Here is a 24,757-nt window from a genome sequence, read left to right on the forward strand (position 1 = left end):
GCCCAGTAGAGAATTTTTATGAGTGTGAACCAAGGACACGTCAGGAAACACAACTTTAAATTTTCCTAGGGACTAGGGCTTCGTGGTTCTGTTTACACATTAGGAATCAAGGTGGGAATTTAAGAAAGACTACATAAAGGTGGGATAAAGCAAAACGGGGGGCAAGGGGTTGAATCCCTATGATTGGGTTATAGGATAGTTAACAAAATTATGTGCTCCCTTGAGGATGGTTACACTTTGGGGATCTCAAAAGAGGGTTACTCTGGCATTTAAAAGGTGTGTTAGCCTAAGTGCATAAGAACAACATACAGGGCTTTTTATACCTACCAAGATCTGCAGTTAAGAATTTATGATCAGATCACCTTGTGAGGTTAGTTGCAATCAGATTTATTGGACAGCCTTTTTTTTATCTAGACAATCTAATTCAATTACATTATTTCTTGAGGACTAAAATAATATTTAAGTTGTATCCAAACTTTACTGCTAAAGAAGGCATCTACAATAGCTTCTTGCTTCCTTGGTTGCTTCCTGTTTTCAGTTTCTTAAAATATTACTATTGATTAGTCATCGGTAGACTGTTTACTTAGTTGTGATATTACATTTACAACTCTTCAGGTAAATTGGCAAGTAATCATCTCTCAAATTTAACTGTTTGTTACCTTAGCATTTTCCATAATTCATATTTGTTTTATGATTGACTTTTGAAGGAATCTTTTGCTTCTAACTCCAAAGATAGCTGATTTCCCTAGACTGCTTCTTTGCACATTAGCCAGGAATTTTAAGAGAATAAAGGAACATTAATACCTCCTAGCATCATTTTTAAGCTTTATTGTGGTATCATCTGTGTACTTACGTTTCATTCAGTAAATACAAACCTCTGCCATGTACCAAGCACTATTCTAGGTACTAGCAATGGAACAGTGAACATTCATCTTTTGAATACTACGAAGTTTACCAATTAGCACTTAATTTGTCTCATTTGATTACTTAGGAGTTAAGTCAGCAGAGGCACAGAATATCATATAGTCTTAGATTATATATATATATCAACCTTCTTGTGTATAGATTTTAAAAATCTGTAATTCTGAGATACAAAGTGATTTCTTTAAGGTCACATAACCAGTTAGTAGTGTAGAGGAGGAAAAATCATCCTCTACCCTTCAAGATTCTTCTGCCTGGTCTAATAATCAAACTGACATGAGACCGTTTTGCAGGAGAAAAACAAATTAAAATTTAATAGTATGTTGAGATAAGAAACATCTAAACTTGTAGAGAATTTTATTTTTAAATATAACTGTGTTGATTTCAGAGGGAAAGAGGGAGAGACAGAAAGATAGAAACATCAATGATGGAGAATCATTGATTGGCTGCTTCCTGCACACTACACACTGGCAATCGAGCCCACAACACAGGCATTTGCCCTTGACTGGAATTGAAATTGGGACCCTTCAGTCCTAAGACCAATGCTCTATCCACTGAGCCAAACCAGCTAGGGCGTAGAGAATTTTTATAGAAGTTTGAGTCAAAACTGACAACAGTTGCTGGAAAGCAAGATCTTAAGTGCATTAAAGAATAGCAGTTTTGCTATTTTTATGCATTTGAATTTAAGGAGGGAACCTAAGGTCTTACTATCTCCGTGATAGTTCTTGCAGCCCTTATTGTGTTATGCCCATAACGCCACATACTCTATCTCAGTCACACATTCGGAAGAATCTGAAAGTGTGGTTATATATTAGGAGGGGTCTGAAAAGAGGCATTTCAAATGTGTGTTAACCTAGATGCACAGAAACAATGGCTTGCTTGAAGCAAAGATTAACCTTTACTAAAGAAATTATATGCCAAGGCATGCCTACCCACCATGACCTGACCAGTTGAGAGATTTTTGGTTCACCCTTTGAGGTCACTTTCCATAGAACACCTTTTTTCATCTATACTATTCACATCTTTACTGCCAACATTTTATTTCTAGGCCCTCATTCTAGATTACTCCTATGGCCTTTGTTAATATGTAAGGAAATACAAAACAGTGATTAATAACTTGGAGTTTAGTGTCAGAGTAATCCTAGGTTTTGACTCTTACTCTATCACTTAAAATGGTTTGGATTTAACTTCAGTTTTATTAACTTCAGTTTTCTCATTTGTAAAATAGTAGTATTACCAATTATTTCATAGAGTGAGTGTGAAGTTTAAATTTATGGCCCAGTACTAGGTACATAATAAGCCCTCAACAGAAGATTGTATCTGTTATTAACTAGTCTCTGTGTTCCACATTATTCTCCTGTTCTGGTTATAATATGATTTTTTTACACAAAATTTTAGCAATCATAAAAATCCTTCAAGTAGCTCTTCATTGCCATGAGACTAATACCAAATTATTTAACATGGCATATTTTTTTTTGTTTGTTTTTGTTAGAGGAGGAATACTTTCAACTCTAGTGGTTATGTATTTTTATTTTTATTTATTTTTTATTGTTATTATTTTTGTACATATACCAATGCCCCCCCCCCTCCCGTACATACCCTCCCTCCCCAGAGTTTTTAGTCCATTGGTTGTACTTATATGCATGTATACAAGTCCTTCAGTTGATCTCTTATCTCCCCCAGATCTCCCCAGCCTCCCCGCTGTAATTTGACAGTCTGCTTGTTGCTTTACTGTCTCTATATCTGTCTTTTGGTTCTTTATCATCCACAAATAAGTGAGGTCATGTGGTGTTTCTCTTTTCATTGACTGGCTTGTTTCACTCAGCATGATGTTCTCCAATTCCATCCAGGTTGCTGCAAACGATGAGAATTTTTTCCTTTTTTATGGCTGCATAATATTCCATTGTGTAAATGTACCATAGTTTTTGGATCCAATCATCTGCTGATGGGCACCTAGGCTAACATGGCATTTTTAATGGCCTTTCATTTAAATGGAAATGGATCCTTTTTTTCTATTTGGCTTTCTCTTTTGCCACTCAACTGCCTATTTAAGCCCAGACTACAATAAAAAACAGTTTCTCAAAAGCACCTCCAAGCTTCTGAACATCCTGTGCTCTCTGGATCATCTTTTTCTATAGCTAGATAATTTTTAGGAGTTGTTCAAAATTCAGCTTGTTTGTTATCTTCTTTGGGAACTCTTCAGTGACTACTTTTGACTCTGGGTTTCCAACATAGCAATCCTCATATTCTAATTCAGCTGCCTGTTCCCTTGTGCATTATAAATTTCTTTAACTTATTGTATTATCTTTGAAATTAAAGAAGGTACTGTTGAGGTTGATTTTTGAATGTTCTTCTATAAGAAACATTAAAGATTTGCAAGGCATTGAGGTTGTTTTTTTTTTTAGTACTCTGCACAAGGTGAGCTTACTCCTTCCAAATACTGCACTCATGTTAGCAAAAGGAAACATGTATGTAAGTATCATTATTTAGGATAAAGGTCCAACAAAACATTGAGTACTGTCATTGGTAAAAAAGGCTAATAGACTTTTAGTTTAATAGAGTACTTTTTAAAAGTAATTTCTATATCTGTCTTTTTCACTTAATGATCTTCATTACCATTTTAAATATTGACACAGTAGGCATATGCCATTGGTCCAGCAGACTCCTCATTCATGGGAAGAGGTGCATGCACGTTCAAAGAGGGTCAAAGTGGAGCCGAGGGCAATGCCATTTCCATGAAGTGATTTTGTGGAAATTATCTCAATTATCTGCATGTATTTTGCTCATTACTAAGTGAGAAGAATATGAGCTCTTATCTGAGACAGTCCTGGTTTCCAACCCTTGCTAATAATGAGTACTACTTCTAATAGCTATATTATGTAGCAGTAAGCCCTCAATCCATTGTCTGACACATTATAGGTACTTAATAAATTTAAATTTCCTTTGATATTTTTCAAATGTTTGCTATCAAATATTATATGGCCATCTAATTAAATCTTGTCCACCCACCCAACCTTAGATTAAACCCCACCCCCCTGTGAAGGTCCTTCTAGCTCATCTCTCTCTACTATAGTTAGAGTTAATAAAAAAATTTTTAAACACTCTCTGCTAAGATGTTAACTCTGAGGACATGGGCACTGTCTTAAAGTTATCTGTCTTCCCTTAACATTTTGCAGAATGCTGAGAATATAAGAGAAACTCAGTACACATTTGTTGCTTAATTGATTTTTTTAGTGTGCTGCTGTGTTCCCTCGCCTTACAGCTAGTATGTTTATGGGAATGACTAACAATATCAGCTTAAGTCAGTGGTCAGCAAACTGCGGCTCACAAGCCACATGCAGCTCACAAGCTGCGGTTTGCTGTTCTGTTAACTAATGAGTTTGCCAAACACTGGCTTAAGTGAACCATATTTATAAAGGAAAATTTGTTGGAGAAAATCATACTGATCATTCCATAGCTAAATAGAACTGAGTGCTTGGGTTTATCAGTTTCTTAGGATAACTAGGACAGCGGTCGCCAACCTTTCGGACCTCACGGACCACCAGTGGTCCGCAGCCCATCGGTTGGCGACCGCTAAACTAGGAAATAAACTATATGGTTTGGTTCCCAATGATAAATTTGGTTTTATGACTTTCTTTGATATTAGGCCAGTTTGGCTCTTTGCTATGTATTATTTCCTTTGGATCCGTTTTCTAGGATACTGTAATTCATGCTTGCAAATTTGAATGTGTCTTACAGGAGGATTTGTTGGTATTGAGGAAAACCGTGAAATCCTTTTTGGCCGTTTGCCAACAGTGCCTATCTAATGTTAATACTCCAGTGAAGGAACAGGTAAGAAATTATTAAAGCTCTCAATAAAAGTAACTCAAATGCATTACAGACCATGTAAGAAGATATAATTTTTTATTGCAATTCTTTGCATGCTTGTTTTTCTCTTACATTAATGAGACCTAGGACAAGATTATAGGTGTCTAAATATTTAAGTTACAAAGCAATCTAACAAACCTATTACATGTCTTTTTTTCCTTGATAAGTATGCTGATCTGGAAGGCTGGGTGCTGGCCTGTGAGCCTCCCTTTTCTTATCTCACTTTGAGCTTTTTCCTGCACTGGGAAGAACTTCTCATACATGCATTGTGAATACTTAGCTCACATGTCCAAACTTTATCAGCAACACCCCCCCAAATAGCTGCTCCTTGACCACCCTGGGACCTAGGAGTACGGGCACTGGGGATGCAATGCAGTGAGCCTGCAGAAGAATCCTATGCAGGCTCTTGTAGCAGAATCAGATTTGTTAAGGCAGTGAATCCCTGAGTCACCCTGGCTGGTTTTGCTCAGTGGATAGAGCATCGGCCTGTGGATGGAAGGGTCCTGGGATCCATTCTGGTCAAGGGGGAAGGTACCTAAGTTGCAAACTCCTTCCTGGCCTGGACCCTGGTTGGGTCGCATGCAGGAGGCAACCAATTGATGTGTTTCTCTCACATCAATATTTCTCTCTGTCTTTTCCTCTCTCTTCCACTCTCTCTAAAAATCAATGGAAAGAATATCTTTGGATGAGGATTTAGAGAAAGAAATCCCTGAGTTCTTATACCTGGAGGGTGGTATAGAAGTAGAGATGCAGGTAGGCATATACTATTGGTCCACCATACTCCTCATTATTGGGAAAGGGTGCAGTCCAAAGTGGGTCAAAGTAGAGCCCAAGGCAATACCATTTCCATGGATTGAATTTGTCAACTATTTTACTGTTTTTCTATTAGGAAGCATTTTAATATGAAACAAAATGTACCTTTCCCATACTGTTTTTATTATGTTGTTGAACTAGAAATAAAGTCTAATTAAAGTGTACAGTAGTATTAATCCTTTGCTATATATTTTATAAATATAATAGGTTATCGTGGGTTTTCTTTATTGGGTTATCAGCATCTAACTTAAAATGGGAACAGAGATCATCTACCCTAACCCTTGTTCTAGAAATCTCTCATTGCCACCAGTACTGTCTAAAATTACCTAGCTCTAAACATTTAGACCAAAAAATTCAGTGTTTTTTGTGTCATCACTATTTGATGATATCCGAAACTATGGCCTTGGTTAAAGAACAAAAGGTCTGGATTCTTTTTATGCTCCCCTTTTCAAGTGGCTTTTTCTAAATAGTTTCATGTATTTCATGGTTGTGTAATCAGAGCATGAATTGCATGAGTCTTATTGGAGGTTTCTAGCAAAGTATATGGCAATTTCTAAATATGTGCCAAAGTTGTATTTTCCCATAGAAATCAATTTTGGAGGGGGCCGAATAGATTGCTTTTGAAATATCAGAGCCCTCAGATACCAACAAACCTTTCAATTACAATAAACTGATGACAGTTTTATTTCATACCATCCATTAAATAGGGCAAATTTGGCAACTTAACTATAATAATTTCTCCTTGGGGAAATGCATTAAAAGTTCCCTTAAATCAGGGGTAAAGAACCTTTTTTCTGCCAAAGGCCATTTGGATATTTGTAACGTCATTCATTGGCCATACAAAATTATCAACTTAAAAATTAGCCTATAATATTTGGTCAAACATTTAATTAACTCACCCCTAATGCCTTGGCAGGGCCAGACCAAATGATTTCCTGGGCCTTGTACATTCCCACCCCTACCTTAAATGATTAAATTTGTCCCGAAACTTTAGATACTGATTTTTATGTGAATGGTCTTGAATTTAATTTTACCTAATATTAGAGATTTTTTTTTTTTACATTATATTTGTTTTTTAAATCCTCACTTAAGGATATTTTTCCCATTGCTTTTCAGAGAGTGGAAGGAAGGGAGGGAAGGGAAGAGAAATAGAGTGAGGAAGAGAAACATCGATATGGGAGAGACACATCCGTTGGTTGCCTCTGGCATGCATCCCAATGCAGGGGGGCAGGGCGTGAAGGGAGAAGCAAAACCCATAACCGAGGTATGTGCCTTTGTCTGGGTAATCAAACCCACGGCCCCTTCTGTGCACAGGCTGATGCTCTAACCACCTGGCAACACCACCACCAGGGCTACATTAGATTTTTAAAAGAACATATATGCATACTCCTTGGACATGGACAATAATTTGGTGAAGTTCAAGAAAGGGTAGGTAGGGGAGGGTGGAGGTAGGCAAGGATGTGGAGGACTCCTGCAATAATGCCAACATTAAAAAAAAATTTTAATTAAAAAATGTGAGGGGAACAATAGTAGATTACAGGTTTATAGTACTGCATTGTAATTTATGAAATTATATTTGGTTTTAAGATTTATACTTATTATTTGATTAAGCAGTATCTGATTGATTTCTAACCACTGTTGTAATTTATTGTATCAATTTTGCATTTCCAGAGTTGAGTTCAACTCATTGTATCTTTACATTCAAGTCAAAAATCTCTTAATCAGTATTTGAGTTAATATAACCAAATAAAAGAACTAGATTATATTTGGGGAAGGAGGAATCTTAAATGTGACTAGTGTTTAGTATTAAGTTTAGAAACTTAAAACTAAATAGTTGGAATTTAAATACCCAAAGTTTCTATTATGATACTACTAGAGGCCCAGTGCACGAAATTCGTGCACAGGGGTGGGGAGTGGGTAGAGGTGTTCCTCAGCCCAGCCTGCACCCTCTCCAATCTGGGATCCCTCTCACAATCCAGGACTGCTGGCTCCCAACTGCTCACCTGCCTGCCTTCCTGATTGCCCCTAACAGCTTCTGCCTGCCAGCCTGATCACCCCTAACCATTCCTATGCCAGCCTGATGGATATCATAACTGCTTCCCTGCCAGCTTGTTTGCCCCCAACTTCCCTCTGCTGGCCCGGTCACCCCTAACTGTCCTCCCCTACAAGGTTGATCAACATCAACTTCCCTCCCTTGCAGGCCTAGGGCCTCCCAACTGCCCTCCCCTGCTGGCCATCTTATGGTGGCCATCTTGTGTCCACATGGGGGCAGCCATCTTGTGTGTTGGAGTGATGGTCAGTCTGCATATTACTCTTTCATTAGACAGGATAGAGGCCTGGTGCATGGGTGGGGGCCAGCTGGTTTGCCCTGAAGGGTGAACCGGATCAGGGTGGGGGTTCCCTTGGGGTATGGGGCGGCCTGGGCAAGGGGCCTGTGCTGGTTTGCAAGCCAGCCATGCCCCCAGCGACCCAAGCGGAGGCCCTGGTATCTGGGATTTATTTATCTTCTACAATTGAAACTTTGTATCCTGGAGTGGAGCCAAGCCTGCTCACTCTGTGGCTGCCACCATTTCTGTTTGGATTTGCTTACCCTCTATAATTGGAACTTTGTAGCCTGGAATGGAGGCCTAGGCTGGCCAGGGCTGCAAAAGCTTGGCATGCTCTGTCACCGGGGGCAACCCTAGCCTCTCTCCTGGTCTCTGTGGCAGCAGTCATCTTGGTTGGGGTTAATTTGCATACTCACTCTGATTGGTTGGTGGGTGTCGCTGGTGGGTATAGCAGAATGATTGTTAATTTGCATATTACTCTTTTATTAGGTAAGATTATGAAATTATATTTAATTTAGTATATTTTTATCAACATTGATTTGACATTGTAGCAATATTTTACTAATGAATTTCCTTTGCATTCCAGGCTTTCATGTTACTCTGTGATCTTTTGATGATTTTTAGCCACCAATTAATGACAGGTGGCAGAGAGGGCCTTCAACCTTTGGTATTTAATCCAGATACAGGACTTCAGTCTGAACTCCTCAGTTTTGTGATGGATCACGTTTTCATTGACCAAGATGAGGAGAACCAGAGCATGGGTATTTGTAGCTCTCATCTTGTCACTATTTATCTTGTTTTACCAGCCCCGAAACAGAAGAGGGGAAAAAATTAATTTTTAAAAAGATTAGAATTTCTTTTTCTTTTTTTAAATGATAATACATTTGTGTAATTCAGAAACCAAAATGAATAAAAATGCATAGTGAAGTCTTCTTCCGGATAATTCTATACATTTTTCACTTCAAACGTGCATAATGTATATGTGGATAGATTTTGTTTCACGGTTTTTCTGAAGGGGAAAACATCAGTTCCTTTCTCATATAGTACTTAACAAAATATATTAAGTTTTGAAAGACTTATCGAACCTCACTAGTCAAAACTGTGCTGAGCCGGCAGAATAATTAGCAAAATTAGCAAAATTTACAATTGTAAACAATCGTAAATAAATTATATAGGTTATTTGTGAAAAAGATAATTTAAGTTCTCTAAAATAAGATCTATGGCACATCTGATCCACAGATCTATTTTGATGCTATTAAAATGTTCTTTAACAAAACATTTTAGAATATACTAAACTGTGAAACAAAGTGTCTTTATTAATGTCATAGAGTCAACATTAATCTCAAAAGATAAAATTTACCTGCTTCTTGTTTTAAGCAAAAAGATTTCCAACTTCTCCAAGCATTGATGCTTTATAGCGGGACCAATTAGTAGAAAGAGAAGTTGAAGAGAAGTTTTTGGGGTTATTTTTGGGGTTGTTTTATTTATGAATCTAAAAATGGGAAGAATGAACATTGTCTCCAAATAAGAGCAGATTAAGACATAAAAGGATCAGTACAGAACCTGAAACAAAAAATGTGGTAAAAGTTAGCATCTGAGCTTTATAGAGAAAGTTTTCCTAGGATTAGAAATAGACTAGCCAATAGGGCCTGACCTAATTAATTAATTAATTAATTAATAAGAAGGAAGAAACACTACTTGATAGGACTTTATTTTTCAATGTATATTTGTATAATATGGTTTGCAAAATAAATTTTATTTTTCAGCTGATACTGTAGAGTCCTAGGGGTGTCGAACTCAATCAGAGAAGGGGCCAAAATCTAAAATCCAGCCTGAATTGCGGGCCGAATGGTTTACTGAACAGTCATAAACTGACAATGTCATAAACTGACAGCGGAGTGCAGTGATGACAGCGCGGTGCGGGCCACATTGCAAGGCCTGGCGGGCTGGATTTGGCCCGTGGGCCTTGTGTTTGACACATGTGCTGTAGACCATGTTTAGGACAAGCATTGAAAACTAACTCCCCATATACTGCCATTATTCCCCACGTATTTTTCTAAAAGAAAACTTTTTTCTGCGACTTAAAAATTTCTTCTCCGTGGAAATACATTAGCAAATAAGGATATTGAAATAAGACCGCATTTTAAAGTAAACAGACAGCAGTATTATGATGAAAATATCAGACAAATAATATTTTTACATGTAGTGTTCTTAGTCTTTGCTCTGACAGTGTCCTAAAAGATAGGAATCGCAGTGCCTAGCAAATATATGACAAAAGTCTAATTAAATATAGCACCCTCAAATAATTAGTATAACATTATTTCATCCCATCTAAAACTGAATTGTAATAAATAAATAAATAAATAAATAAATAAATAAATAAATAAATAAATAAAACTGAATTGTGCCTTTTTGTAAAGGTATAATATAAGCTGAGTTTTTAGTGTATAGATTTTCTACATTGTTTTACCTTGGATAAAGTTGATAATGTATTTTCTGTGGTCAGAGGGTGACGAAGAAGATGAAGCAAATAAAATCGAGGCCTTACACAAAAGAAGAAATCTACTCGCTGCCTTCAGCAAACTTATCATTTACGATATTGTTGACATGCATGCAGCTGCAGACATCTTTAAACACTACATGAAGGTATATTTTTGTATTTTTTTTTTCCTCTTGGCATCTAATTGGCAGAGAAGTTTGTAACTAAAAATGAAAGAAAGGATGGTAACAGAAGCCAGAATTTACAGCTTTTATGTATATATATAATTGATGATTTCTTATATGTTTAAAGTTTGTCTCTTATATAAGTATAAACTTTTTATCTATACCATTATATCTATTCTGTAAAATAGGAGTTCTTCACATTTATATGAAAGAATGGGTTTTTATTTTCATGAGGCCATATGTTCCCTTTTTTTGTAAATAAAAATTTTATTTAGAAAGCCACAGAAGTAGAAGTGAACTGTAGAATAAAGTGGGCTCAGGAAACAAGTTACAGAGGCCAAAAAAAAAGAGGGGGGGGCACTTGGAGGTTAGAAGAAAAAGAAAAGTAAGGAAAACACACCTGGAGGATAGGGGTGGGAAACGGTGCAGGCATGCTCCATAGACAGCTACCAAGAACATATATTCTCGTTTTATTTTTATTTATTATTAGATTATTAGGTCTCTCAGTCCAGCCTGCGCCCTCTCACAGTCTGGGAGCCCTCGGGGGATGTCCAACTGCTGCAGAGGCGGGAGAGCCTCCCGCTGTTGTCTTGCCAGCATGAGCCTGGCTTCTGGTTGAGCAGCATTCCCCCTGTGGGAGCACACTGACTCCTAGGGGACAGTTCCTATGTTGAGCGTCTGCCCCATGGTGGTCAGTGCATGTCATAGTGACCGGTTGTTCTGCCATTCAGTCTATTTGCATATTAGTCTTTTATTATATAGGACTAGAGGCCCAGTGCACAAATTTGTGCATGGGTGGGGACCCTTGGTTTGGCTGGCAATTGGGGTTGATTGGGGCCAGCCAGCCAGTAGGAGGGAACGTGGGAGGTTGGCTGTGGGAGTGCACTGACCACCAGAGGGTGGCTCTTGCATTGAGCACCTACCCCCTGTTGGTCAGTATGCGTCATAGCGACCACTCATTTGGTCTTTCGGTTGCTTAGGCTTTTATATATTTAGATTTTATTTATTTTTAGGAGGGGGGAGAGAGAGAAACATCAATCTGTTGTTCCACTTAATCATGCTTTCATTGGTTGATCCTTGTATGTCCTCTGAATGGGGATCAAACCCTAAATCTTGGTATATTGGGATGATGCTCTAACCAACTTTGCTACCAGCCAGGAGGGTGGCTTTGTATTCTCTTGTTCAACATAGCAAAAAGCTAATGTCTCTCCCTTATGACATCTCTTCTGATATTTTTATAAGTATGACAACTGTGTACCATGTTGCTTGCCAAAGCTAAAGTTATGAAGATCTTTTTAATCTCTGCTTTAATTCCAATCTAAAGCTGGATAGAGTCAAGTAATTAAATAATTGCATTAAGCAGAAGGATATGTAGGGCGTCCTTAAAACAGATACTTAACTCTTAAGAAATGTGAGCATTACTTGGCTGATATTGCTCAGTGGTTAGGTGTCAACCTATGGCCAGGAGGTCTTGGTTTGATTGCTGGTCAATGCACATGTCCAAATTGTGGGCTGGATCCCCAGTAGGGGGTGTGTAGGACGCAGCTGATAATGATTCTCTCTCATCATAGATGTTATTATCACTTGCTTCCTCTCCCTTCTTCTCTGAAATCATAAAAAATATATTTTAAAAAAAGTAAAATATGAGGGTTAATGAAAATTTCTGAACTATGAGACAGTTAAGCATAAATTAGTCAAGCAAAGAAGTAGTGGGAGGACTTGTAGACTGAACTTCATGAACATCACAGAGTAATATGAATTGTTTAGGGAAAATGCAGATAATTTTATACATAGATTACTTATGAAAACAGGCAGAGATAAGATTTTTAAAAAGTGACAAGAGTCCTCGCTGGGTAGCTCAGTTGGTTAAGAGTGTCATCCTACGCCAAGGTTGAAGGTTCAATTCCCCATCAGGGCACATATAAGAATCAACCAATGAATGCATAAGGAAGTGGAACAACAAATCGATGTTCCTCTCTCCCTCTTTCAACTCCCCTTTCTCTCTTTCTCCCTCCCCTTTCCTCTCTCTCTGTAAAAAATCAATAAATTAAATTTTGAAAAAAGAAATAGACAGGTTAGACCTAATAATGATGTATGAGAAGTTTGGGTTTTTTCCATAGGGAAGTAAAGAGGTGTTGAAGTGTTTTAATAAATTTTTCATATGATAGTTTTGGTTGGTACTTACCCTCCTTGCTGCTCTTCTTTCCAAAAGCTCCATTTTGCTCTTGACCCTCTACAAAAGCAGTGTTCAGAAATCTTTATAACGTAGCCTGACAGGCACAGATAAGCGAGAACACCTTCTTGTGGCATGGGTGGCCTTATTCTCATGTCAGAAACACTGTTTTACTTTTCCCATAATCAGAATGTATACCATTGATCCACTTGTGTCTTTATCCATGTTTAGATATAATCCAATTATAGTTATGACTTAGTAACTAATTGATCATATTTTGTCAACAACTGAAATGTGACTAGCACTGTTTTGGGGTGTTCTTTTTTTGTGCCAAAAATCAGGACCTAATCAGGTATCCAGAGATTTAAATAAGACATGATTTCTGCACTAAAGAGCTTATCTATAATAATAAAAGCTTAATATGCTAATTAGACCCGACATCCTTCTGGATGAAACTGGGGCTGCGAGGGAAGCCCGGGTCCGGTTGCCTGCAGTACCAGAAGGAAGCCCAGGGCCCGGGTGCCTGCAGCGGCCAGAGAGAAGCCCAGGGCCCAAGTACAAGAGGAAACCGGTGCCAGAAGCCAGGGGAAGGAAGACCTACTATTGCACAAATTTTGTGCATCGGGCCTCTAATAGATTAATAGAGAAACTAAAATATAAACATAAAGTTGCCTATGTTTTTGTTTGGTTGGTTTTTTGCTTGGGGTTTTGTTTTTTGGTTGCTTATGTTTTTTTTGTGTGTGTACTATTTATATTTGAGACACTGTTCTGAGGCTTTTACATTATTTTTGTTGATTACAATAATCCTAAGAGGTAGAAAATCAAACTATTTACAAATAAGGAAGTTAAGGCGTGGGTTGAGTAGCTTTCCAAGATCACACAACTATTAAAGTAGCAAAAATTGGAATTTTATATTAGGTTTGTTTAGCTGCAAGACTTAGTTCCTTCCATAAAGCCTCAGCATAATTATCGTAGTGACAGATGTACAAATTTTAAAGCAAGCATAGGACATAGAGACAGGCTTCTGTGAGAGGAATCAGAGAAGGCTTCCTAAACTAATGTCTAGGCAGGGTTTGGATGAATGAATACGAGCTTACCATGATTGTTCCTTTTCACTTCTCAACAATATTGCATTGGTGTCAAGAAGTGAGACTTTTCCCAGCCTTTTATAATCCTTATAAAATTTCGCATGCCTCTGATCATTATATGCTCTAATCATTTTGTGAATATTCTAATAGCTATTTGTTAATAACCCTTTGTTCTATATCCCTGGAATTAAAAATCTGCATTTATTATCTATCTGTTTGTTGAACCACTTTAGTATTTCAATATATCTTTCTCTTTTTTCTCCTACATTGAGATCGTTTTTAATTACACTTAGAGGGTTATTCTTTTGAATTATTTTTCCTTCTTTGCACCTGATATCGTGGAAGCATACCTCCTTTTTGAAGATTATGAAAAATTCACTTGGTAGGCTAATATACACACTTCTTCACATAGGTTTAAATTTTAGCTTGGAAATAAATTTCAGATTTAATGGTTTCAAATAAAACTTTTCCTAATTTTTTACTACAAGGAACATTTTTTTACATTCTATATAAAAAAAAACCTGAATTATAAAGAAATTAAATATTTCCCAGTCACTGTTGAAAATCAAGTGTTTTTATTCAATTTTTTTTTACTGTTTATATTATAATAGTAAAATATAGACATGTTAGGAGAGTAAATAAGATAGTACACAGAGTATTAAATGAAAAGTTAATTTTGGCCCTAACTGGTTTGGCTCAGTGTATAGGGCGTCGACCTGCGGACTCAAGGATCCCAGGTTCGATTCTAGTCATAGGTATGTACTTTGGTTGCAGGCACCTCCCCAGTAGGGAGTGTGCAGAAGGCAGCTGATCGATGTTTCTAACTCTCTATCCTCCTCCCTCGCTGTAAAAAAATAAATAATATATATATGTTTTTAAAGTTAAGTTTGTACCTACTCTACCTCTCCCCCTTATTTAGGCCCACTACCCAGAGGTAAGTAATTTTAACTGTTTGCAGTTTAGTTCTTAAGGGAGTTTCCACCAAAGTCTATTTCTTGATTTGTCACCTTTAAAACAGTGTCTTTTGAGTCTGTTATAAAGAATGAGGAATTCTGTTTACCCTATATCAGCGTTTTTCAACCGCTGTTCCGCGGCACACTAGTGTGCCGCGAGATGTTGCCTGGTGTGCCGTAGGTGCAGACAAGACAAGAATTTTATAATTTTTCACTATTTTGTTTACTTAATATTTCATAATAAAGTAATTATAAAATACTTTCTTTGTGTTTATTTGATTCCTATTCAAGAGAATTACTTTATATATAGTCAATATAGGCACAGAGTTAAATTTTTTAACATTTTCTAATGGTGGTGTGCCTCGTGATTTTTTTCATGAAACAAGTGTGCCTTTGCCCAAAAAAGGTTGAAAAACACTGCCCTATATGACTTCTTCTCTTGGAATTGTCAGCTTTTTAGTTTTATTAGTAGTAGGATTTCACAAGTTTAAGTATCAAATGTATATTCCTTTAACTTTAGACAAAATGTTTAAATTCTCATTGTGTTTATGATAAATACCTCTGAACTTAACCTATTTTTTTTTCACCAATCCATTTTCTATTTTGTGAAATTTCAATAATTTTAAAGCTATGATTTCTTTCTTTTCTTCACAGTATTACAATGACTATGGTGATATTATTAAGGAAACACTGAGTAAAACCAGGCAGATTGATAAAATTCAGTGTGCCAAGACCCTCATTCTCAGTTTACAGCAGGTAAGAAATTTGAAAGAAAGAGATAAGAAGTGGCATTAACATATTGAACACTTCCTTGCATTTAGTATGCGCTAAGTATCTTACCTCATTTAAATTAGGTCATTATATCAGAATATTACTATGGATATTTTCTGATACAAAGATATGTATTACATGTCTTTTCTTTTGGAAGATAATCCAAAAATTCGTATTTCAAATAGATAAATCATAAGATGATCTGTTAGGCCAGATAAAATGCCAAATTGGATATTTAAAAAGTAATAATTAAAAGAAATATGTCACATATATTGTATAAATAAGATTCCTAATAATTGCCTAGTAAATTAGTATAGGATTGGGACGAGAGGCATAGGTATGTGTGTATATATTTAGTCTTTGATATAAAGGTCTCATTTCAAATCAGTGAGGGAAAGGATTGGGCCTGTTCTTTAAATGATGATGGGCCAATTGAATATATCTTTGGGGAAATAGTTATTTATAGCCCTACCTAATACATACCCAAAATAACTTCTAGTTGGATTATTATATAAATGTTTAAAAGTTTATAAGAAAATGAAAGAGGATATTTTTATATCCTTGAGTGGAGAAGTCCTTACTGAAGAAAGAAGACACAAAGTAAAAAACTGGTGATATGTATAAATTTAAATAGATTAATCATCAACCAGTACTATGAACAAAGCTAAGAAACAAATGAGATTGGGCCCAAGTATTTTTAATCATACATTGCAATCAGTAAGAAAGATAAATACACCCCTTAGGATAGTGAGCAAGGGATATGAAGAGCCACTTTTCAGAAGAGGAAATCTTAAAAACCAGTAAACATATGAAAAGGGCCATTACTTCATTAATCATTAATGAAATATAAAGTAAAACTAGGAGATATTTATCACAGCTGATCAGATTGGTATGAATTGAAATGATTAATAAAACCTTTAATTGAAAAAGATGAGGGGAAAAAGATCCCTTATAAAAGACATTGCTTTTGTCTAATTGTAATATAATTTTACAGTATATTTCAAAATTCAAGATGTACATTCTTTTTAAAACCAATGTTTTGTTATTGGGTATCTATATAGTTACATGCAAGTGTGCACAAGATATATATATGTAAGAGACGTTTTGTTGTAGCAGTTTCTGTAATATTAAAAAATTGGAAATAGTCTCAGTGTCCATCAACAGAGGAATGGTTAAATAAACTGATTATCTCAAGTAGCTAAAAGATTTTTAAGACAAAACATTAAATGAAAAATAGAAAGTTCTAGGACAAAATAAGTAATATGGTGCCGTTTATGTAAAAATAAAAACTTTGTATATGAAATATATCAATATTTCTAAATTGGCCTAGTAAACTTCTGAACTTGAACATTGATTACCTTTGGACAGAAGAATGATATTTAATGGGGAAAAGGGAGGGAGTGAAATTTTTACTTAGATGTTCTTTGAATTTTATACAATGAAATATATTCTTTCTATTTATTTTATTTATTTACTTTTATCCTCACTCCAACCCACAGAGCCACACTGGCTAGGGATATATTATTTTAAATGTAAACTTTAAAGCTAAGAAGTGAGGGCATCTAGGAGAGGGAATAGTTAATGATGCAGGAGGGAAGAGGCAACAAGCACAAGAGCAGAGCTGCCGAGTGGGTAAAGGGGAGTGAGGTCTTTACTACTCTGAGGTTGTGTTTTTGTTGTTATTTTGACACATGTATGTAATGTATATATAATTTATAAAAGCCTGCCACCCACTTAAGAGCTTTTTTGTATATTTTTTTACTGGGTGGGAAAAATAATAGCCCCATATATACAAATGGTCTTTTGCACAATGTTCTTGTCTAAGATATATAAGTAAAGGAAAAAAGTTTTCAACCCTTTATTTTATACATTGCCATTCCTGTGAAAATGACAACAAAAAGAGCATATAGATGTTTATGAATATGTAGTGTATACAAACATTTCATTTTCCCAACCCTAAATTCACTTTTTTGTTCAAAAGAAATAAATTTCTGTTTCATTTAATCACATAACATGAAAATGATCTTAAGAAACTAGTAATAGTAGATGACTTAGAAAAGGAAAACAGTATGACTATACTTAAATATTTTACCATATGCCTCTGAAATATTTTTAAATTATATTACCTATTCTTACAATAAATAAAATAAATAAATATTTTTTAACTGTAGTTTCTTCTTTTCTTTCTACCAGTTGTTTAATGAACTTGTTCAAGAGCAAGGTCCCAATCTAGATAGGACATCTGCCCATGTCAGCGGCATTAAAGAACTGGCACGTCGCTTTGCCCTTACATTTGGACTGGACCAAATCAAGACACGAGAAGCAGTTGCCACACTTCACAAGTGAGTAAGCTAAATAATCTGTAACGTTCTATTATATAGATTCTGGTTTACTGGGATTTAACTAAGATAACTATTATGTGACCCATTTTTAAGTAACAAATGAACAAGTTTTTTAAGTTATAAAAACTTTAGAGATTGTCTAGTGTCATCATAACATTGTAGCTTTTTATTTATTTTTAAATATATTTTTATTGATTTCAGAGAAGGAGATAAAGTTAGAAACATCAGTGATGAGAGAGATTCTTTGATCGGCTGCCTCCTGCATGCCCCCTACTGGGGATAGAGCCTACAACTGGGCATGTGCCCTTAACCTGAATTGAATCTGGGATCCTTCATTCTGCAGGCTGAAGCTGTATCCACTGAGCCAAACTGGCTAGGGTGTTTTAATTGCTTTTCACAACTTACAGTTTTTTACTGTGAAAAATAAACATAAATTAATATTATGCAAATATTTCACATCGGTAATATTTTACCATTGAATTTATGAGAATTTGTTATCTTTTACTTTAGGGATGGCATAGAATTTGCCTTTAAGTACCAAAATCAGAAAGGACAAGAATATCCACCACCTAATCTGGCTTTCCTGGAAGTACTAAGTGAATTTTCTTCTAAACTTCTTCGACAGGACAAAAAGACTGTGTAAGTTCCACATTGTGGGGGAGGTGGTTTTTATCATGATACCATTTAATTTAAAATGTTTATTGTGTGCATAAACTTCATTATCTAGATATAATTACTATTGATAACTTAGGCTCTGATTGTTTTAAGGAACTATAGTATTCTTTCATGCTTTTGTATAGTTGTTGTTTCACACCTTTCAGTACCTAGAACTTGCAAGATTATATTAAGCAAGTGGGAATGATTTCTTACTCTGCAGTTCAAAAATATATTACATTGTCTTAGCCATTGTATATTATATTAATTATATTTTAGTTTTTATTTGACTTGTTTTAAGAAGGTTTTCTTTTGCATTTCCTATTTTTCATAATAATTTAAAAGAAACGATATACTATTTTCAAAAAAATGTTGGTGGGATAACTTTTTTTTTGGGGGGGGGGGCAGGGGATAACTTTTATTTAAAACTAGAAAATTTAAGAGAGTGATTCTATAATGGATCCCAAATTTTATAAATTGATACTAAGATGAGTCAGTAATATGCAATATAAACAAATTTGGATTGACAGTTAAAGCTTATCTAAATACAAGTGATAGTTCTAAGTAAGATGTTGGTCAGAAAACATTTATTAAGCCCCTAATATAGTCAGGTACTCTTCTATAGCTATTGCTCTAATATGGCCTGGCAGTGAACAATACAAAATTTCTGCCTTCAGAAAGCTTATGTCCCAATGAGGAACATAAACATACAGTGAGAGTTTCAGGCACTGAAATAGAATAATATGATAGAAAATGAATGGTGTTGGGTATTGGTGGGGTGGGGTGGTTTGAAAACTTTTTTTAATCCAGGCATTTATGGGTACAAATTTCCCTAGGAGCACTACTTTAGCTGCATCTTGTAAGTTTTGGCATTTTACATTTTTGTTTTCATTTATCTCCAAGTATTTTCTTATTGCCCTTGTGATTTCTTCTTTAATCTGTTGGTTATTCAGGAGTATTTTATTTAATGTCCACATATTTGTGAGGTTTTTAATCCTTTAATTATCAAGGCTTGTTTATGAGCCAATATATAGTCTGTTCTGAAGCATGTTTGATGTATACTTGAAGAGAATCTGTATTCTCCTGCTGCTGTTGAGTGGAGTTTTGTTCTATAAATAGATGTCTCTTGGGTCCAATTGGCTTATTGATTTTATAGTGTTGCTCAAATCTTCTATCTCCTCATTGATCTTTTGTCTAGTTGTTCTATCCGTTACTAAAAGTGGAATATTGAAGTCTATATTTGTTATAATTGAATTATTTTTCCTTTCAGTTGTCAGTTTTTGCTTCATGTATTTTGGAGCTCTGTATATATGTTTATAATTGTTAGGTCTTCCTGAGGGATTGACTGTTACTTATTATAAAGCTAGAGGCCTGATGCATGACATTCGTGCCCTGGGAGAGGGCGGCTGGCCCTGCCTGTGCCCTTCAGCAGCCCAGGAGCCCTTGGGGGATGTCCAACTGACGGCTTAGGCCTGCTCCTGCAGTTGGACATTCTTAGTGCTGCTGCGGAGGTGGGAGAGGCTCCCACAACCACTACTGCACTTGCCAGCCATCAACCCAGCTTGTGGCTGAGTGTCGCTCCCCCTGTGGTAGCACATTGACCACCAAGGGACAGTTCCTATGTTTAGCATCTGCCCCCTGGTGGTCAGTGCGCATCATAGCAACCAGTCATTAATGAATTTGCATATTCTTTTATTTTATAGGATTATATAGGATGTCCTTCTCTGTCTCTAGTAATTTTTGTCTTAAGGTCTCTTTTGTCTGATACTAGTGTAATTTCACTCTACTCTCTTCTTGCTTGCATGGTTTCTAAGGAGAGATTGAATATAATTTTGTTTCTCTGTAGCTAAAGTACTTTTTTCCCCGCTGGCTTTTTCTTTAATTTTTCTGTAGTTTGAAAATGATATGTCTAGATGTGGTTCTTTTGGCATTTTTCCTGCTTGGTATTCTTTGAGTTTCCAGGATCTGTGGTTGCTATCTTTTTTAGCAAGAGAGAGACATTCGTTGTTCCACTTATTTATGCATTTATTGGTTGACTAACAGGCCAGGACTATGGTTTGATGTGTAATATTAGTCATTGTTGTTTCAAATATTTCTTCCATTCCTGTCTCTTCCCCTTATGATATTCCCATTATGCATGTTATAGGTCTCACAGTTGTACTATAGCCTAGCATATTTGGGGAGTGGGTGGTTATCTTCATTCTTCCCTCTAAAGGATTCTGTTGAGACTAGGGGCCCAGTGCATGAATTCATACACCTTGAAAGGAGCTGTAGACTACAAGACTGGTGGGCACAGGAGCAGGTCTTGGCCCATCCTCTGTCCCCCCCCGTCCCGTCTGCCAGCAGCCTTGCTTCCACAGCTCCCACAGACGGCGCTGAGCAGCCAAGACAGGTGTGAGCGGCGGTGCTGGCAGAGGGTGCAAGCGGGTCCGCTGCAGGTCCCAATCACCCCTAGGGAGCAGGTAGAGGTGGAGAAGCCCTCAGGGACAATCAGGGCCGCTGTCAACAGCAGGTGCAAGCACCGGGCAGGAGCAAATAATTTTTTTGTTTGTTTCAATTTTGAATCAATCTTTATTGTTCATATTATTACAAAGGTTCCTCATTTCTTCCCCGCTCCACCAGCTTCCTATCCAACCCTCCGCCCCCTCCCCATCCCCCATTGTCCTATCCATAGGTGCAGTTTATGTTCAGTCTCTTCCTCCCTCCCTTTCGATAGTAAATCCCTTTTCAGATAGTAAATCAGTTACTTAGCATTTTCTCATATCAATAATATCTCCACATGCCCAATGATACATTTCACACAAAAGACATTTCCAAATAGGTCAACCAGCCTCATCCAAATAATTTTCAGTAACCATCAGAGGCTCAACCCAATGACAGCGACCAGTGCCCTGCCTTAGTCTGGCACCCCCACTCACCTGCTCCACCATCCTGCAACAGTTGATGCCCGTCACGTTCTGCACGCACCCCCTGGTGGTCAGTGCACATCATAGCAACTGGCTGTGTGGTTCTCTATTTGCATATCAGGGTTTTATATATCAAGATAGTCTCTAGCTCAGATAGTCTCTCCTTTTGCTCAGAGTCTCCTTATTTTTTCATTAGAGCCCTTAGCATATTAACCTTAGTTGTTTATTCCCAGCATGAATATTTAGCCTTTTTGCCCAGTCTGGTTTCTATCTTGCTGTTTCTTCCAATTGTGTTTTCTAACTTTGGGTATGCTTGTAATTTGTTCTTGATAGCTGGACATAATGTACTGGGTAAAGTGAGCTGCTGTACATAGGCATTTAGTAATGTGGTGATGAGATGTTGAGGGAAGAGGAGCATTCTATAGTCCTATGGTTAGCTCTCAGCCTTTTAATGAGCTTGGCCTCTGGACTATGAACTTTGTGTGTTTCTCAGGATTTTTGGTTTTGTTTTTCTCTTCCACCCTTAGGCAGAATAGGGTGGAGATGCCTGTTTGTGGGTGGAGGTGGGGTCACTTGCTCCTAGCTGCTGTCTAGACCGGAGCAGCTCTAAACAGAGAAAGGGAGCACGGAGTAGAGCTGCAGTAACACAGCTGTGATGGAGGAGAAGGCAAGGGAATGATGCAGGATGTGGTTCAAATGCTACAGACGCTCACTGTTCGAGACTTAGATTTTCTTAAATGTTTATTCCATTGCTGTGTGCCCTTAGGACAATTTCTAAAGAACTTAACTAGTGAAATGATAAAAGGTTATAATTTAAAAGGTAGTTTTGCCGGGGAAAGCGTGTGTATGCAAAGCTCCTCAATCCACCATTGCAGTACCCCTGCCTTGGTTTGAACATTTAAAAGAAAATTCAGTGGTTTTTTTTTTTGTGAGTTTGGGGTTTTGTTTTTTTCAAAAAATAGAACTCATAGACATGAACAACAGTGTGGTGATTGTGGGGGTAAGGGAAGTGGAAGAGGGCATAGAGGGAAGAAATATAAAATAAAATAAAAATTAAATTAAGTAACCTTTTTGAGGCAAATTTCTCAGGACTTTTTTGAACATTGGTATTTTAAAACAAAGGAAGAAATACAGGAATGACCAGACATAGACACACACACCTTAGTAATACATTCACTTGTTTAAAGTTTCCAGGATTATGTGAAGCAAAACCTTAAATTCTCAGTCCCTCTCTTTTCAAAGGTAACCACCATTAAAAGTGTGTCCTTAGGGATTCTTCAGAGCTTCTGAGAGCGCCTCGGTTATGAAAAAATGAAAATCACTGCTTCTTCTATTGTGTTTATAGTCATTCATACCTAGAAAAATTCCTCACGGAGCAGATGATGGAAAGGAGGGAAGATGTGTGGCTCCCACTCATCTCCTATAGAAACTCGTTAGTCACTGGAGGCGAAGATGACAGGATGTCTGTGAACAGTGGAAGCAGCAGCAGCAAAACCTCCTCAGTGAGGAGTAAGAAAGGACGACCCCCACTTCATAAGAAACGAGTAGAAGGTAAGTTGCCTTTAAACTATGAGGCAAATCACTTTCCTGATGTTTTAGAAATAAAGTAGCAAATACATCTGTTGAAGCAATGAGATACTGTTAAGCATATTATTTCCTTGTATATTTGATACACACTGTCTATTACAACCTTTTTGCCTGAATCTCTCAAAGTGAGACAAAAGAAGTTAGGCAAAGAGAAAAAAGGACATAGTTATGGTAGTTTAAAGATTTATCCCAAACCATAGTCCTCTAATACATTAAAACTTAAATAACATAGTTAGAATATTATTCTGTCAGAATTCATACTAGTATGAGAAATTCTGGTAAGTTGAGGGTAGACCTCTGCAGCAAATTAAATATTTAATAAATATAAGAACAGCTTTCCATTTCTGCCACTTGGGAGGATCATTTATCTTTGTGTATTAAAATAGTGCTGGCCAAATCTAGTTTTACAAAACTCATGAACTAGTGATTGGGACATTGAATTATGATGAAAATGTGAGCAATAGTTGATATTCATACAACCAAAAGACTAAAAAGAAATAACTAAGAAAAAATTCAAAGTAAAATGCTTATTTCCTCAAATAAAGATTCTAGGAAATTTTGTCCAAATCAAGAAAGAAAGGCTGTGATCTGAATTCTATATTCTTACAACTTTTATATACCTTTAAGCATTTCATCTCTGCTGCCTAAAAAAGCGACTCATCTAAGATTTTGTTAAAATCTGTGGCAAAATTAGAATTTAATAAACTTACATCATTGGGGATCAGTAGTGACTATTGATGAAAAGTCCAAACTCTAGAATCAGAGTTCTAGAACTCAAACCTGACTTTCTCATTTTTTAGTTCTGTGACTTTTCAGCATGTTACTTAACCTGTCTAAACCCCAGTCAAATGAAGGATGATCAGAGTACCTATCCTGATAGCTATTGGGAATATGAAATGAGGTACTCCAAATAAAACCCAATACACATATGTATTTAGCTCAGTGCTTAGCACATGCGTCTTTAGTAAATGTCGTCAGAATGCCATCATCATATAGTAAGGCCTCTTATCTAGCATCAGTTAGTAAATTAAGCTGGCTGTATGTTTATAAGAGAATTAAAAGTTAAGATTTCCTTTCAAGGTTAAGCTGAGGGACTTAAAATCTTTGAGGTCCAGTGACTGAAAATACAAAACTCTGCTTTATACTGTAGGATCCTGAACTTTAAAGATTATTCCAGTCATTTAAAAAAAAAAATTTTTTTTAGAAAATGTCTAGAGCAGCCATATCCAGATAGGTAGGTAGATAGATGTAGATATAAAATATATTTTCCCTATTCATAGCTTTTAATAGATGTAATTTCATATTAGCCAACATACATCCAATCCTTGCTATGTACCAGGAATGTGTTTTATGTGGGTTACATCAATTAGTCATTCATTTGACTGATATTTATAAAGCACTTAAGTCCTTGGCACTTAGTAAATACTGTATAATTTTTTTTTTATAAATCAACTTTGAGTTCTACGATATTATCCAGATTTTACACAGAAGAAACTAAGGCATAGAGAATTTAAATAATGGAGCTGTCAGTATGATTATCTTTAGGACTAAGAGAAGCATATATATAGACCAGATAACTTTAATTTGGTAATTGTTAAATTGCAAAAAAGAAAACTTGCTTTGTCAATTTGAAACTTACCAGGTGACTAAGGTTACATGCCAGATACCCTCAGGAAGCAGTTTCACTTGTT

The 24,757-nt window shown here is 36.5% G+C and overlaps 1 protein-coding gene across 1 annotated transcript in view; it reads left to right on the forward strand.

Moving 5' to 3' along the window:
* STAG1 (STAG1 cohesin complex component) overlaps positions 1 to 24,757 on the forward strand; it is a 240,384-nt gene that overhangs the window by 209,767 nt on the left and 5,860 nt on the right. The window contains exons 23-29 of the mRNA XM_084901751.1: positions 4,660 to 4,752; positions 8,515 to 8,689; positions 10,435 to 10,574; positions 15,461 to 15,562; positions 17,771 to 17,919; positions 18,430 to 18,558; positions 22,825 to 23,030. Coding sequence (XP_084757877.1) covers positions 4,660 to 4,752; positions 8,515 to 8,689; positions 10,435 to 10,574; positions 15,461 to 15,562; positions 17,771 to 17,919; positions 18,430 to 18,558; positions 22,825 to 23,030 — 994 coding nt within the window. The remainder of the gene's footprint in view (positions 1 to 4,659; positions 4,753 to 8,514; positions 8,690 to 10,434; positions 10,575 to 15,460; positions 15,563 to 17,770; positions 17,920 to 18,429; positions 18,559 to 22,824; positions 23,031 to 24,757) is intronic.

This window comes from Pipistrellus hanaki (assembly GCF_964339955.1).
Source record: "Pipistrellus hanaki genome assembly, chromosome: 13".
NCBI lineage: Eukaryota > Metazoa > Chordata > Mammalia > Chiroptera > Vespertilionidae > Pipistrellus > Pipistrellus hanaki.